This window comes from Venustampulla echinocandica, assembly GCF_003357145.1.
Source record: "Venustampulla echinocandica strain BP 5553 chromosome Unknown scaffold_11, whole genome shotgun sequence".
In the NCBI taxonomy this organism is placed as follows: Eukaryota; Fungi; Ascomycota; class Leotiomycetes; order Helotiales; family Pleuroascaceae; genus Venustampulla; species Venustampulla echinocandica.
In genome coordinates, this window is record NW_022474216.1 from 224,242 (window position 1) to 241,355 (window position 17,114).

The window sequence follows — 17,114 nt, forward strand, 5'->3', positions numbered from 1 at the left end:
GGGAGGGGGCTTTTTTCTTGCCTGACGTATGCAGGTTTGTACATATACAGTATGTGCTATACAGTACATATGCCATGGTACAGGTATGGAACGGGTCTGATACGATACAGGTCTGGTGCCACGGCTACACGTTAGCTTCCGTTAACGGGAATGTAAATAAGGCTCCGGCACGGAGCACAGTAGTAATCCTTTGAGGTGCCTTGATATGTACATGTACATGTACCTAGAGTAGGGGGGTCTTTCTATTATTTTTTTGGCAGGTTACGTGATAGGACAAAACACCCTAGTTGGATCCGAGTTCTCTCTTGGCCATATCCTCTTCTTGAGGCATTAAATACAGTGTTGGTTATTTCCCTTAATATCAAAAGCGATGACTGGACTTCTATAGCCGGGTAAACCTTCCGTTTCCTCTTGCTATAAAATGGTGCCTACCGCGCCAAGTTGTCGCCGAGGTCCCTAAATCCTTAATTGTGCTATGATATTACCTCAAGCGCATGGTGCTATACATGTACTACACTTCGTAGTGTACTAACTGCTCCAACAAAACCCACCAGAACCTCTTGGCACACGGAGGGCGCTCGCACTCGCAGTTATGCGTTCTCCGCGCTCCAGCGCATAAATCGCTCTATGCGAAGTACTACAGTACGTAGGATGTATGTATGTACATGTGCATGTGCATGTACCCTACGAAGGGACTCGTACTTCGTATACTTGTAATTCCTGTCCCTGTTCTTCTGCAGCGCGATAAGCTGATAAGATCGGGATTCACCACAGTACATTGCCCCAGCAATTCCCGAGCAAAGTCCCATACTACTTCGTACATTCCCATCAGTGCCCTGATACATACCTACTGTCGATGTATGCACAGTACATACATACTACTCACCCTGGGTATAGGTACTACTTGTCCTACCTACGGAGGTACTAACCGTACTATACATGTATGTTACGGCTCTCACGGCTCTCGCGGCCTTCACGGTTTCCCGGCACACGGCGGCGGAGTTTAATCACCGTCCGAGGAGCGAAGCAGCGAGCAGCGAACAGCGAAACTTGGAACTTTTCACCTCCGATCCGCCGACTTGATTATTGTACCATGACCAAGGATGGAATTATTATTATTAGCCCTTCGTACTACGTGCTACTACATATGCTGCCACGTATGGTCATGCTATGATGGCCACAGACATGGACATGGACCTGGACCTGTTAGCCTCGTGTCAGCCTCGTGCAGTCGCGCACCTACCTACCTTATTAGCCGTCTAATAATAAGTGTCCACTGAGTACTTCGTAGTGCACGAGTAAACAATGGCAATACGGAGATACTCACACCTTCGGCTCAGAGACCCCAACTAATACAGAGCCAAACTCCAAAAGCCAAGGGAAACATATTCATTCCTACAGTGCTCGAGTACCAAATCGCTGGCAAAATCCATTCGCAAGAAGCTCGGGATTCGGATTGTGAACAACTTCCGCGGGCTGGCTGGCTGGTCCTCGAGTCGCAGTGGCAGGAAAATGCCTCAGTTTCATCAGATGACGGATTGACGATGGTTCAGGGGCAGGAATGATCGCCTCGCTCGGTTGGCAGATGCCGTGAAGCGGCTCTGGGATTAGAGTAGAGTAGAGTAGAGTAGAGTGGAATTAACTTTAAATTTAGAGGGTTATGTTATGTTATGTACTGTACTTCGTACTGTACATACATACCTTATTACCTTACCTTAGGCACTGTACCTAGGTATGTTACTGTTACTGTGCCTTCACCCGAGGCACCTGTAAGACACGGAGAGACCCCTTCCTGCTTCGCTTCTTTGGGCCCTTCATGGCACAGTACGAAGTCCAAATCAAAACATTTAAAGCTTGAGCTAATATAGGCATACATGTAGTCGCAGCTGTGGTTGTATCCCTGCTTTTACAACTCGTCTCCTACTCGTACAGCCTGGCTGAGTGCAATCTGTATACGATACAGCTTGCGACCACTGGAGTTCTTGTCAAAAGCAGGCCATTGCCCCATCACCTAGGCTTATTATGAGCAAGTCTCAGCACGAGTGTTGACGCGTGAGTGTGACCGCGTTATTCCCCTCCTCTCCAAGTCCCTCCAAGCATTTGGGTTGATCTGATTTGATTGATTCCTCGAGTAATTCCGCGGGGTGACATTCGTCCCGCGGCGGTCAAACAACACCCCGCCATGAACGAATGCACGGCCTCCATTCGCAATACTTCGTAATGGGGAAGTCTCCAATTCTACGCCGCGGCGCGACTTGCGGCGTAGGGAATGACAAACACCATAAGACGTCGTCACCAAGACACGAATACGGTTTGCGGCCAAGCGCTTATATTCCTATCTGTCGGTCTTTAAGTGAGCCCGGCGGAGTATGAACCCCTGAAGTGGCGCCGGCGGATTATGTAGTGATACACGTGGTGCTTTTCCAACCAAATGCAACCGGGCGTTGGATAGATCTATAATAAATTGATTCCCATCACCTCGAGAGGTGCCTGGAATTCTAAGTATCGACCCGGCAGTCTGGGACGAGAGTTGGATGACGAACATACGTTCGGAGTTGCCAATTCGAAGGCAGTCCTGCCACTTGTATACGTCTTCCAGTGAGAACGATTATTAGCCTTTGCGATATATCGAATTCGCGCTAGGAAAAGCATTATAGTTGGTGCTTGCAAAAAAACAATATACCCTTAATACGAGAGTTTGTTTACATTTTGTTCTAGTTATTTGAGCAACTGCAAATCCCGCAAATGGGCTATAAAAGCGCATTGGCAGCAGCACTCTGCCTCTTTCCTGTGTAATGTGACAACGTAGCTCGTGGCAGTCTGCAACTTGGGATTTCTGCCAAGTTATTATTATCATCAATACTCTCTGAATTTCTGGATCAGTAACTCAAGGTAAGGATAGAGGTAGCACGAAGAATCGATGTTCGGTTTAACTTAGTTCTGGGGGGGAATGTAGGGTATAAAGTATCATTGTTTTCCCCTAGCCACACCGCATTTCTAAAATGCCGTTTTTCTCATGCCATGTTGACTCTCCCTTTCTTGATACTAGTAGTTGCCCTCGGGCTCCTGTCAGGCCCCTTTTCCAATCATGTTTCACAATATTCGATTTAATTTCTATTGGTTTTATTACCCTAATATTACTTCTTCTACTGTCATGATATGTGATCGCCCTCAATGTATAGGACCTAGCACGTGGACCTGGGTCTGGCTTCCTGGTTCCTTTGACTGAAGTAGCCTGTACGCACTTCCAGCATCTATTTATCCATTATTATTCCTCTGGCATCTTCTATCAATACACAAGGTTAAACCTATCTCTAGTACCCTAACCCAAGATACCTATGCTCTCTCTATTTTGACATACCATCTATCAACACACAAACTCACCCCTACTATCTTCTAGCCCCCGAGCGCATATGCTCTCCGTGATTTGACATATCATCTATCAAGTCACAGACTCTTTCATGCCATCATTCAGCACCTAAGCACCCAAGCACCAACCTCGGCACCGTAAAGCTTCAGTGTCTTATATTTTATCTTTATCAATGCACCGTGATATAGCTGCCCTCATCAACAATTCCCTAACTATAGCGGTGACCTTCTTAACACGATGACTCTTTGGCCGGTGTATGACTAGGACATCAGCAATAGCTCCGCTGCATTGCATAGTGCGATTAGACCCATTAAACACAAACTAATCACATGCTCGACTTCATGCAAGTTCAAAGCTCAGTGGCACATCTAAAGTAAGCCTAGGTAGACGGCCAAGAGTCGCTCGTTAAATTGACTGTTTGTAGTCCAAAAGACGAACTTGCTACAACAGTATAAGCCCTATTGCTTTTAAGGTAAAGACCTTAGAAGATTGTTATTGTATAAGTGGCCATTTTGATACTCTCACATTTGTTTTACAGCCTCATAAATGAGCAGGTGTTCTAAGTAAAACTGCCCGGCCTATTTCGATAAGTAAAGTAATTAGCGTTACCACCAACTATATATAGAGTCTTAATTAGTAGTTTTGTCAGGCCAATTTAAGAGAGCCTTCTAGAGGGCGAAGACTGAACACCTATATATGGTGCCCTCTACAAACCTAGGAGTATTACTCTCCTAGAGCCATGATTCAGTCAAAGACGAAGCTGTACGACGATACGAATATAGAACAGAGAATCGCCGCGAGGCCCGTTGGCTACGAAGCCTCAGCTACGAAGCCCACTAGCCACGAAGACAATACAATCACCATCAAGTCAAAGAAACAGGATATATAGTTACAATACTCGAGTACTATCTACGGTCCTCCCCTTGCTGCGATACGAAGGCTTCTCTAGTAGAGCAGAATTTCCACCCCCGCTTTTACTCCGACTACAATTCTTTCCTCTCTCTACGACTCTAGACGATATAATACGAGGAAGACAGGGAATTACTAGGGGAGGGAAACCCCAGCCTAACGGTAGCTTATTATAACTTGTTCTTTAAGTTACAGTTAAATATTAGGAGAACTTAGAGCTGTAGATAGGGGTAGGAGGAGGGGAGGGAAGGAAACTCTGTTGATTTTCGGGACTTAATCCCTACTATCCCCTAGAATATATAGCGGGATTTTTTAAGGGAACTTGAGATAAGCTACTAGTCTATTAATATTAGCTAGTAAAGTCACTAGTAGAGCTTTGTACTCCGGTTTCTTCTTTTTTGCCTGCCAGGCCTTATATATAGATTACTATTGACCTACTCTCTCCTGAGGAAGAGGGCCGTCCTACTATAGTCTCCGACTTACACAGGACGTTAAAAGGAATAAACAAATAAACAAACAAGAGAGCCTTCTTCAAACACACCGAATTGACTTTACAATAAAACCTCCCTATACGGACGTCCTCGGAACTGCGAAATATATCCATTTAAACCAGATATTCCGACAGAAAGAAGTAACAGGTGACAAAAATACTATCCTTTAAAATCTATTTCGTCTCTATTTCGGTATAAAAAGCTATTAATCACGCACTACTTTCCCTAATATAACTTATCGGGTACTGCCTAGTTTGTCTAGAGGTGTACGAATAGACTGTTTCCTATCCACCTAATCCACCTATATAACGAGCTTTTATTGTACTTGGAAGTATAGGACGGGGGGGTGTATCAAGGCGACAAGGCGCCATCATAAAACATCATAAAACTACAAGTATTCCGGTTTGCACAGTTCACTATATGATCAACTGCTATATTGTCTTTTATTAAGTCTATAAAAATGAGGTATCAACAATTATCTATCGCTACAATCGAGAAAGAAAAACAATCATGACGCTCCTTATATATACACGCCATAAATACACCAAAGCCGCTCCTTTATGATTCCATCGACTAAAATCCTCCACATCGAACTCCCCAGACCATGCCATGCTACATATTATTGCCGTTCAGACGGAAGCTCATGGATCAGAGGCGCCACCGTGCTCTCACCGCTGAGCTGATATATTTGATCCTGCCTTTGCTCCTGCCATTTTTCCGCCTGGATATTACTTGGCATACCTGATGCGCCTGGTGCAATTCCGTCCTGCTTTTTCCGCCGGCCGAAAATGAACCAACCTGCGCCGAGTCCTAAAACAACCGCAGCGGAGATTCCAATACCGATCCCAGCCTTTGCCCCAGTGCTCAGCCCACCTGGGGCCGATGACTGGATGACAACGGGGGGTGTGGTTGTTGACTCGGATGCTGGAGCTTGGGTGCTTGTTGACGAGGTGGTGGAGGAGGTTGCCGAGCTGCTGCTGCTGCTACGGCTACTGCTGCTGGTGGAGCTCGGCTTAGCCGCGTTTTCGGTGATATTGAAGGCATGGCTGTTTGCCGTTGAGCGCACCTCTCCTTCGATGAAGAGACAGAAGAAGAACGTGTTCGACACCGAGAGGTCCTTGGTTGTTTGTACCATCCAGCTCAGGGATGTAACATTGAGTACACTTTCTGCGAGGATACGTCAGAATCAAGCACCGACCCGTCAAAAAGCTATAAAATATAGTTCCATGAACGTACGGGTGAGGTATTCAAAAGGCTGCAGAAACTGTTTCCCCTTCAACTGGAACATGGTCAACGACGTGCGGGCTCCATCCGGTGCTGGGGTCCATTGTATGTTGACTGGCGACCCTTTAACGTAAACAGCATTTAAAGAGTAGTCGCCACTTGGTCCTTCAGGCCCAGGATTAATGAATTCGATCCCCAACACGGTAGTAAAGAGCGCCCAAAGAGAGACTAAGAACCACGAACGCATTTTCTGCGGATCGCAGAGAGTAGCAGGTGTTAACAAGAGAAAACCGCATCAAGTAGTGAGAGAGCGCCCAAACTTTCCAAGGAAGAGAAAAGCAAAGGCACAGCGTAGGGATGACAGTGCGAAGTAGTAAACGTGGATGGGGCCATGGGATGGGGCATGAGATGAATCTCCCAGACTGGGCACCAGTTGCTTTGTACAGAGTACTGTACTGTACCTGCAAGGGCAACCCGTGCCGCAATATCACAGTTTCACCATGCGCAAACTGGTGTCAGCATGATGTTCCTGACAGATGCCCTGTCCTGGCGGTTTCTTGTCGCTCTTCGCTCTGGCTACTGTTCTTAAATGTTCTACGCTGTTCATCCAGTTAGCTTAGTTCTAGCGAGGGAGCAGGGCTGGCCAATTTTGTGGTATAGAATAGACAGCCCGAGAAGGTCGCGGTGAAGTTGCTGAAGAGTAGAGCCGCACTGACTTGGCTTGAGTTGGGCGGAGCTGTGCGGTGCGGTGCGATGCAGTAGGGATCGGCTGCAAATAAGGCCAGGAGCTTGTAACCAAGACCCTTGCACAGGTGGGACCTTATTTATTTCGGGAGCACTCGAGTAGTACCAGTACCAGTACCAGCACTCGTGCAGTACCAGGCCAGCCTTGTGGAGGCCATTGAAGCTGAACAGAGCCAATCACTTCTGGAAACCCTCTTCTCGTAAGCGCTACGAAGCCCAGCCCTTGCACAGGGTGAAGCCGCAGCAACATGGCTACAAGGTTCTGCGTCTGGAGGGATTGATACATGTACGGATAAGTACTTGGTAGGCCACGTTTGTGCGAGGAGGTACCTTGATCGTCTTAACCAGCGATCCATAGGCTACAGGATGAGCCTTCGTCGTGCTGCTTGAGTCTCGAGTGCTGCTCTTCTGCTCCTTCTGGACTGTCGGTTTAAGCCATATGCACGCCCGCGCCCTGGCTGGCGCCCTGCTCGCTGCTCCTGGACAATACGATCTGCTTACATGCCAAACCATCTCAGCCGCTGTTCCAGCAGACAAATGTCTCCAGCAACCATCGCTCTCCAGCGCGAGATCTGCGAGTCTGGACGCAGAACTTCGTCCGGAGTACCGTACTTCGTCCCTGGCGACATCGTTATAAGGAGAGCCTTTGTTCCTACAGGCCACTCACTAGCTAGCCTCTGCCTCCCCCTGGATATTCGCGCTTGATCCAAAACGTCCGCCCCCTAGTCCTTCCTGTTTTCATCAGCTATCGTTTACCATGTTGCTCTCCAACCGACCCTCGGCGTTCAAAATATTTACTTCTACCTCACTTATTACCTTGTGCATCATCATCGTCTTTAGTTATCACATCTGGAGCCTCGACAGCTGGAAGCGGGTCGGTATGGAAACCGTACCCGGAAGGGCGCCATTGGCAATCGGGATACCAGAGAAAATATGGTACAAACTTGGCCCGAAAGGCCTGAATGACCAATCTCAACAATGGATTGATACTTGCCTCAAGAAAAACCCCACCTACAAATCCGAGTTCATGACAGATCTCTCGGGCGACGCCTACGTTAAGAAGAATTTCGCATTCCGACCCGACATTGTCGAAAACTACCTCGCCCTCCCTATCCCTATCCTCAAAGCCGATTTCCTCCGCTACCTACTTCTCCTTGCTGAAGGCGGAATCTGGAACGATCTCGACGTCTCATGTGAAGAAGTACCGATCCGCGACTGGATACCCGCGCAATACAAAGGCAATGCCAGTGTCGTCGTGGGATTGGAGTTTGATTTTGGGTGGGGGCATAACTTTGTGCGCCAATTTACGAGTTGGACGCTCATGGCGAAACCCGCGTCGCCCCACATATTGATGGTAGTCGACGATATTCTGGAGGGGTTGCGCGAGGCGACCAGCAGACGCAATGTTACGGTCGCAGAGTTGACGCTCGACATGATCGGCGACGTGGTGGATTTCACGGGCCCTAGGAGACTGACACGCAGTATCCTCAAAAGCTTGGAACTGACTCTTAAGGACAAGGTTGATGATAAGAATATCTCTCTCCTTCTGGAACCGAAGTTGATCGGCGATGTCTTGGTTCTACCCGGATATTCGTTCGCATCGTCATCAAATCGCTATAAAGAGAAAATGGGCCCGGCGCTGGTCACGCACCATTATGCTGGCACATGGAAGAATGACCAAGGTGGGGAGGTGGCTTGATGGGTATTTCTTACTCTAGGCAACTGGGTTCTATACCCGTTGGCGAACGGCTAGTATATTGCTCGTAAACGGATATTTGATCGATATCCTTCGAGTCGGAACATATGACCATAGATTGGTGGAACTAGGTTCAACGTCACGATTTACCGTTGTTATATGGGGACCGTTTGACACATCTATAGTTGGGAATCATGGATTGGTGCTTGGAAAGATTCGGAACTGGCGTACAGGTTAAAAGGGGGGACACCATGTTTAACAGCCCTGCTTAAGGGCCAGTGAAACTAAACGGGAAACGGCGTTTTGGGGATACTTTTCGAACTTGTGCTTGGCGAACTTATCCTTATAATTTCTTAGTTATTTTGGTATGACTTTGGTTGTCTTGAATGTTCTGGTTTTAGCTGCTACTACGTCTCATAGCATTAGATTATTAGATGGGTTTGGGTATCAAAAGGTGCTGAAAGTATAATCTTGGACGGGTTATGGTGGGTCTTTTAGCGGTAGAGTTTAATTATATGCTTCGAGGATCATAAATTTATAATTCTATAATTTAAGTGTCATGATTTTGTCGTCTACCACCGTGTATTTGGGGACGATATCTCCTGGATATTTCTCGAGGCTTTGTTTTGCTTATGGATTTCTGTTTGCCTATAGCGTTCCGTATTGGCCTTAATTAGACTATGTCCGAGTAAAAACGTGAGAGTAATCTCGGCCGCATCTTTGGGCGTAGTAGCTTATGGCGGCTGTAGCCGTTTGCTTCGGTGGAGCTACCTGGGGCCGGCAAAAAGGTGGACACTTCGCGCGTATCCACTGGGAACTACAAATTGTAGGCTGCCAGATGATACAGTGATCCGAAATCGTCAGCAATGGCTTCAAGGTACCGATCTTGTTTTCCCAAAGGCTTTTATATCTTTGATAGATAGATTAGGCCAAGAGTAGCAACAGGTGCGCTTGCTATGGCAACTTTCGTTCTGGATACATTATATGCGACCGTGTACGGAAAATATTAGATATAGTCGGATCTGCAAAGGGAAGAAAGGGGCTTTTGTGTGTAATAAACATCGAACTTCATTTATTCACCTTCCTTTCAGTCCTTCCCATCTACGTTATCAGCTATATTCGTTTCGTGATAACATTTATTAAACTTTCACCCACCGCGACCCATAATCAGTTGCCAGCCACCAGCCCCTCATTAAAGTTCCTTTTTACTCTCTTTCGCCTCTGTTGCTGCTGATGCCGCCTACCTGAAATTAGCTTGTGTATTAAATCATGGAAGAGTTCGGAAATACCTTTTCAATATACATCTTTCCAATAGCTATGGTCTCCGATGGGCCTTGCTGGCGTTTCCAGAACCTCTCCTCGGGTGTTCCATGACCTTGAAGCGTGGATTGCCTGGCCTCCTCCTCAAGAATGTTTCTGCCAATAGTTTGCTTTGCGAGGGTTACCCCCTCCGCCGCTTTTTCCTCCTCAGCCGCTTCCTGTCCCAGGGAGTCTTGAAGATATTGCCTGGTTTTGTTAATTAAGCTAGAAGAGAGTTGGTTTGACCACCACTTACCTTCGAATTGTGAAGCGTTCAGCTCTCTCTCTTTGCAATCCCGGACTGTCGATTTTGCCGAGGGCTGTCCTCACTCCAAGTTGTACGCCGAGATATATGTGTTCCGAGAAGAAGATTGTCAAGAGAAGGCCCCAACCTTTGATATCACGCGGGTTCCCATCAGGGCCAAGACCGTCGCCGCTGAAAAGGTAAACTATGGCTGCTGTAGTCAGACTACCAAGCCATGATAGAAAACCAAGAGCGTTGAGCCAGGGGCCAATAGAATCTGCCCTCCAAGGGACTGGGCGTTGGGTCTGCACAGCAATCTTTAACGCATCGCCCCTTAGTTCGATCCAATTGTTGATCAAGAAAGATACAGCTGTCAATGGCCAGATGACCGAAAACAATGACAGATATCCTAGTGACTGTTAGTTGAGTGCTGAGTGAACCTGAAACGAGGAGTTACCAAATTGGACAACCATCTCTCTCAAGTCAGTTGTAACATCGTATACGCTGAGTTCCGCCTCATTCCTCACTCTGGCTAGGAATGCGGCCTCCTCGGGATGGTCATCTGCTGCGTCTCCGCTAGCGCCATTATTCGTTGTTCGGTCCGCCTTGATCTCCTTGACTTTGCGGGAAAACCGACGGGATAAATATGGGACAGCAATTTCCATCCCGAAATTAACTATCTGTGCAGTGACAGTGAAGTAAATTATTTGCTTCTTTAGCCTATCTGGATTGATTTGGAACTCGGATTTTGGAGCTGTCATTTGCTTCTCATCCTCCGCAAATGGCCTCACAGTAACCTGCAAGACGTCCAGGTAGGGGACGATGATTTGTGCGAAAGGGACGTAGACAAATGCAGTTAGGAAGATAGGGAGATACGAAGTAATGAAATTCAGGACGAAAATCTTGGAGACCATAGCAGCCTCATGTGCTAAAGGTTGTTAGAAGTATTCAATCCGATGCCCATCCATACTTACCATCGGTAGTCTCGTAGTTTTCAAAATCAGTGAGCTTAGAAGCAAATCCAGTAAGAAGCGTCGATGATATGGGCATAATAAGTGTGAGAAGAACAGTAGGCAAGAAGACCTACACGCGTTAGCTTCTATATCTGAGAACGATCGTCCAATATACTAACCAGGTACGACTTGAACGGGCCATCATATACTTCCGAGATAAAGACCTCAATAGAGAAGCAAAGAGCAATTAAGCTGCCAAGCACGAGTGATGCAAAAATTGCGAAAGGAACTTGAAGCAGCTGTCGAGTCAACCTCTTCGTTGCAGGGTAGAATTTGATTTCCTCTCCAGTGACGGGGTCTTTTATCACCCTTTCATGTCGGAAATTAGGGCGCTTGTGCTGGATCCGAGATACCCCACGAACTCCCCATTCCACAGCTAGATCGGTTTCCTGCTTCTTCCAGTATTCCACGAAGAATATGCACCATAGGCCGTTGATAATTGCATACCAAGGTGAATATTGACCGAGAATAACCCATGAGCAGAATCCAAACCCAGCCGGAAAGGTCAGGAACAGGAAGTAGGATTGTAAGAACGCAAAATAGAAAGCAATCTTTTCACCAAATCTATCTCTGATTTTGGTCAAATCCTCCGAGTTGAGAAGGTATTTTGAACCCAAATCCTTGATCCATTCCTTGTTGAACTTGTGATCGTGAAGCGCAAATATGGATTCCACATTCTCCCATTCCCCGCTCTTGGGCGTAATGCCCGCGCCTCGCTCGGCTTTTGGTTTCGTAATCAACAGGTGTACGATTCTCAGACGTTCGGCTTCCGTCATAGGTTCCTCGTCCAAACTCTTACGCATGTCTTTCTCGGGGGCTGCGCTTCGCACTCCATAGAGCCAGTCTTGCACTCGGCTTCGATATACCTCTGCTCTTAGACGGGTTTCCGAGGCGGCTTTGACAAACACAAGCACCGCACCATTATCTCCATTTCGGACCTCAGTGGCCAGGCCAGCATCACTGAGAGCTTCGATAAGCTTGGTAAACTGAGCTACAGCTTGGGACTTGCCTGCAGTAAAGTCAGTACAGAGTAAGGAGTAGTTGGAGTATTGAGATCGCAAGCCGAACTTACTCGTTGTTGCGAAGCGATAATCTATTACATAGTCAACGCTATTAGCAAGTTAGTATCTCGATTGAAAGGGGTAAAGTCGGTCAAGCGTACTCAAAGTTAGTGTGTAGCGCATTGCCCAAATTTGTATTGGGCTCGTGGAGATTCTTCAGCGAAGCCATAGTGCCGTCTAAAATTAAAATGCTCCCCTACCGCAAACCATATATTCAGGAAGATGTGGAGAGAACTATCATCGAGGGCGGAGGAAAGAATGTATTTAGAGGAGGTATTTGTTGTCCAACCTTAAGCAGGTCTCACCCATGACGTCGCTCCCAGCCTCTCGATTACCTGGCTGCATGGTTCGGACAAGGACACCCCACCGAACAAACATCACTACCTCCAGACCACCTCAGCTGCCTCCATACAGCTCAGCATGAAACCGCAGGTAGCTAAAGAAGAATGGCATCAGCATTGATCACAAGGCGGAAGCCGCAATGGCCTTGGTCACGACGGAAAAACATCTATGACCCTCCAACCACTCTCGACAGGTTCCTCGACTCCCCCATCCAAACCTTGGTGCACCTCATCTACCATATCCTCCTCCTCTTCCGTGGAGCTCCTTTCAAACCCCGCCGGAACAAACCCCCAATCCGAGTGGTATGCATATCAGACACGCATACGAACACCGTTTCAGTGCCTCATGGCGATGTCCTGATTCACGCTGGAGATCTCACGAATGCCGGAACCGTGGGCGAAATCCAAGCCCAGCTCGACTGGCTAGCCTCGTTACCGCATAAAGAGAAGATTGTGATTGCTGGGAACCATGACAGCTATTTCGACCCGAAGTCTCGGAGAGCGGAGGATAAAGGCAAGAAGTTGGATCTAAAGACAATCCATTACTTGGAAAATAAGTCCATCACTTTGAAGTTCAAGGGCGGAAGGAAGCTCAATTTCTATGGGTCGCCGGATATTCCTCAATGCGGTGGCTCAAATTTTGCGTGGGCTTCCCAATAATGCGCTACATATGACCGGGTGGGCTGACTGAGATATAGATTCCAATACCAACGGCAGCTAGCACCTTGGGACAATCGGATCCCACAAGATACAGACGTGTTGATTACCCATGGTCCTCCGCGGTATCATCTTGATCTCAAACTAGGTTGTGCTTCTTTGCTTAACGAGATATGGCGAGTCAAGCCTAGGCTGCACGTTTTTGGACACATACATTCGGGTCACGGCCGTGAAGCGTTATTTTGGGATAACGGGCAGATTGCGTATGAAAGGCTTATGGGCCGGAAGCGCGGAGGAGTTATAGCAGATATTATACCCAGTTCTGCTTGGCTCGATTCCTTGAAGGTTCTGTGGTATGGGGTCAAGGGAATACTGTGGCAGAGGTTGATGGTTGGTACAGCTGGCGGGCATGGGAGCTTGCTCGTCAATGCCGCTGTGGTATATCAGAGTACCAGTGATGTGGGCAACCCGGTCGAGGTTGTGGAACTATGAGTCTTCCTGGATTTCAATCAACTTCATTAGCGGGCGTATGGCCTTTTGGTACAACATCGTCAACGGCTCCCTCGCCCAGGGATTGGTAAGTTTGATGCCTCTCGGTGAGACCTATTTAGAGTTGGCCCGGCGTATCACTACCATTATGTTGTAAGGTCTTGGTCGCTAGACCTTCTTCCTTTGCCGATTGTTTGCTGTGCGGCTTGGTTATTGTAAATTCAGCGCAGGGAAATATAAAAAACGCCTCTTACAGAGTAGAAAAAGAGGGATATGATGTTGTTATAACTACCTATAAATGGCTCTAGGTAGAGAGTTTTGGAGGGATATAAGTACGTTAGTGAGATCTAGCCGTGGCAGGAGGAAGGCCGGATCCGAGTCATGAAAAAACAAGTAAATACACATACTGACATTACCTTGCCAATCGCTCCCTACTGATTGGGAGACTACTACAAACTAGGTACGTACTTAGTGCTCATGTCTCGCTCTCAGGCTCCACCAGAGGTCTGCTACTGTGCTGATATGGCTGCTTGAGTACTAGCCCCAACCCCTTTCCGACGTCGGGACAAGTCCGAGAGTAAATACCCGTCTCCCTAGTAATAACAAGGGACTGTTGGCAGGTTGTGCCGTTGTACGCCATATCTTTGCGCCCCCAATAATAATAATTGAATACTCGAGACGGCTACTCGCACTCGCAGTTTCCGGGCGAGAAGACACCGAGGGCAATTCTCTATGATAATCCTCCCTTCCCCCGGCCTTCGCCTGACCTTCCCCATATACCCAAGCTACCGCATTGCGAAGAGCTCATGTACTTTACTTAACCTCGGGAATATATATTCCCTACTCCAGTCTCCAGCTCCCCGCTAGTGCAGTGTGGGGATCTTACATTTTGTACCCCGTACAGGTAGTCTCGTACGGTTATAACTTGGATACTTTGGGCTCTCCACGTTTCTCCATGACCGTCTAAATTCTTCGTCGTCATTCTTCTCCCTGACCTATCCCTTTGCCTAAACAAGATCGAGAGAAGTCTTTCCAACATGTCGTTGTCTGGAAAACAGATTGCGGAGCACAACTCCCGCGAATCGTGCTGGGTTATAGTCCATGTACGCAATTGTTATTCTGGTGATGGGCAATTGGCAATTAGTTAACTGAGGGTTCTACAGGGCAAAGCCTACGACGTTACAGAGTTCCTGCCTGGTACATCTACGCCGTGCAATTTACCTTGATCTCAGACCACACCTTGCTGATAGCAAACACAGAACATCCTGGCGGTTCGAAAATCATCCTTAAATATGCCGTATGCTCAATCCCCCGACTCTAGCTGCGTCCGCGAATCTAAATCTGATAATTGTTCCACAGGGCAAAGATGCGACGGAAGAATTCGAGCCAATCCACCCGCCCGATACCCTAGATAAGTATCTCGACAAGTCGAAGCATCTAGGACCCGTCGATATGGGCACAGTGGCGAAGGTTGAGAAGGCAGAATCACCCGAAGAGAAGGAGAGACAAGCTCGGATTGCCCGCATGCCAATTTTGGAACAATGTTACAACCTGATGGATTTCGAGTCCGTGGCGAAGAGGGTCATGAAGCAGACTGCGTGGGCATATTATTCCAGTGGCGCCGATGATGAAATCGTAAGCCATCCAATCCACAGCGCATCTCCAACACCACTTCTAACTACGCTCACAGACAATGAGAGAAAACCATACCGCATTCCACAAAATATGGTTCCGGCCCCGCGTTCTCATCGACGTCGAAAAGATCGACTTTAGCACAACCATGCTTGGCACAAAGGTCGACATGCCCTTCTACGTAACCGCCACCGCTCTAGGGAAACTAGGACACCCAGAAGGAGAGGTGGTGCTCACAAGAGCAGCCAAGAAGCATAATGTTGTGCAGATGATACCAACACTCGCTTCTTGCTCATTCGACGAGATCATGGACGCGGCGGAAGGGGATCAAGTTCAATGGTTGCAATTATACGTTAACAAGGACCGAGAAATCACCAAGAAGATTGTGCAGCACGCCGAAAAGCGTGGTTGTAAAGGTCTCTTTATCACAGTCGATGCACCCCAACTCGGCCGCCGAGAGAAAGATATGCGTACCAAATTCAACGACGTGGGCTCAAATGTACAAAGCGGGTCGCAGACGGATACGTCCCAGGGCGCTGCCAGAGCTATCAGCAGTTTTATTGATCCCGGACTGAGCTGGAAGGATATCCCATGGTTCAGGTCTATTACTAAGATGCCCATTATCCTCAAGGGCGTCCAAAGAGTGGAAGATGTCATTCGCGCCGTTGAAGTTGGCGTTCAAGGTGTCGTTCTATCTAACCACGGCGGCCGTCAACTGGATTTCGCACGCTCAGGAATTGAAGTGCTTGCTGAAGTGATGCCCGTATTACGAGAACGCGGCTGGGACAATCGTCTTGAGGTCTTCATCGATGGCGGCGTACGACGCGCCACTGATATAATCAAGGCGCTATGCTTGGGAGCGAAGGGCGTTGGTATCGGAAGACCTTTCTTATATGCCATGAGCGCCTATGGGCAGCCTGGCGTGGAGCGTGCTATGCAATTATTGAAAGATGAGATGGAGATGAATATGCGGTTGATTGGATGTTCGAGTATCGATCAGTTGAACCCATCGTTGGTGGATACTAGGGCGTTGAGCATGCATGCTGCCAATGTCCCAACTGATAATTTGGTGAGTTCTAGCCTTACCTTCTTCTAACCCGTGCTTACGGGGACTATTTCCTCGGATTTGCTAATGAATCCTAAATAGGGCCAATTCGTCTACGATCCTTTGGTTGTCCCTAAGGAAAAGTCGATGTTGTAAGCTCTTCATTTTGATCGGCCTAGGGCGACATCTTATGGGTTTATGACACTCTTGGAACAAAAATAGCAATAGAGTCATGGTAGAGAGAGCCTTTGTTATGGGAAAATGCCCCACGCATATACACCATCAGCATGTATCATTGTATATATCCTATCCACCGCTCTGAGTAATATAGCTCGCGCATCCTTCCTCCCATCTAGCTTTGATGCTCAACCACTCTCACGATCTGATTGTATTGTCTTTTGCTATAAAGTAGCCATTGTAATTACTTAAAGAGTTAAAGCTTAGGTTTATCCTAGTCAGGATGATATCGAGGAGGTCCACCGCCCGAGGGGAAAAGGGGTGTAACTGCCGAGTATATTGCCAGTAACTTCAAATAGGTCTTAAAGTAAGGAGGATATAATATATTTAATGAAAGTCCGTGGCCCCAGAAACCAGATGGAGTAATATACATTCCTGGCCATGTTAACCTCTCGGGAGGAACAACTACTCCCCCATATGACCCAGCATTCCTGCAAGATGCTCAGCCTCGCATGACCCCCGGGAATTCTATTTAATTTGAATCACAAGCGGGCCATGCGCGTCATATCCTCGACCTAATTATCATTAATGTAGCTGACTGCCTCAAAGCACGTCTCCCACCATGGCATAATCCTCCTCTATCCGACGAGGAGATCCCCTTATTTATCCTCTTTGTACGACCGTCAAATAGCGTATTCCCCCCCGTTTTCCGGATCGGATTC

The 17,114-nt window shown here is 47.6% G+C and overlaps 5 protein-coding genes across 5 annotated transcripts; 3 read left to right on the top strand and 2 right to left on the bottom strand.

The window, feature by feature from the left end:
- Nucleotides 1-5,389: 5,389 nt before the first annotated feature.
- Nucleotides 5,390-6,241, bottom strand: BP5553_09598 (uncharacterized protein; the record flags this gene model as incomplete). The annotated part of the gene is made up of 2 exons (XM_032018221.1): nucleotides 5,390-5,937; nucleotides 6,007-6,241. The coding sequence occupies 2 exons, from the start codon at nucleotides 6,239-6,241 to the stop codon at nucleotides 5,390-5,392; spliced, it is 783 nt and encodes a 260-aa protein (XP_031865520.1).
- A 1,254-nt stretch (nucleotides 6,242-7,495) lies between these two features.
- On the top strand, nucleotides 7,496-8,437 carry BP5553_09599 (uncharacterized protein; the record flags this gene model as incomplete). The annotated part of the gene is made up of 1 exon (XM_032018222.1): nucleotides 7,496-8,437. The coding sequence occupies one exon, from the start codon at nucleotides 7,496-7,498 to the stop codon at nucleotides 8,435-8,437; it is 942 nt and encodes a 313-aa protein (XP_031865521.1).
- A 1,189-nt stretch (nucleotides 8,438-9,626) lies between these two features.
- On the bottom strand, nucleotides 9,627-12,220 carry BP5553_09600 (Plasma membrane stress response protein-like protein; the record flags this gene model as incomplete). The annotated part of the gene is made up of 8 exons (XM_032018223.1): nucleotides 9,627-9,674; nucleotides 9,724-9,940; nucleotides 9,990-10,386; nucleotides 10,435-10,905; nucleotides 10,952-11,060; nucleotides 11,110-11,999; nucleotides 12,063-12,100; nucleotides 12,153-12,220. The coding sequence occupies 8 exons, from the start codon at nucleotides 12,218-12,220 to the stop codon at nucleotides 9,627-9,629; spliced, it is 2,238 nt and encodes a 745-aa protein (XP_031865522.1).
- Nucleotides 12,221-12,497: 277 nt separating this feature from the next.
- BP5553_09601 (putative adult brain protein 239) lies at nucleotides 12,498-13,541 on the top strand (the record flags this gene model as incomplete). Its single annotated transcript, XM_032018224.1, has 2 exons — nucleotides 12,498-13,036; nucleotides 13,091-13,541. 2 exons carry the CDS (start codon nucleotides 12,498-12,500, stop codon nucleotides 13,539-13,541), a joined length of 990 nt encoding a protein of 329 aa, XP_031865523.1.
- Nucleotides 13,542-14,575: 1,034 nt separating this feature from the next.
- Nucleotides 14,576-16,371, top strand: BP5553_09602 (Uncharacterized protein; the record flags this gene model as incomplete). The annotated part of the gene is made up of 6 exons (XM_032018225.1): nucleotides 14,576-14,641; nucleotides 14,702-14,735; nucleotides 14,798-14,835; nucleotides 14,898-15,173; nucleotides 15,229-16,239; nucleotides 16,318-16,371. 6 exons carry the CDS (start codon nucleotides 14,576-14,578, stop codon nucleotides 16,369-16,371), a joined length of 1,479 nt encoding a protein of 492 aa, XP_031865524.1.
- Between the last annotated feature and the right edge of the window lie 743 nt (nucleotides 16,372-17,114).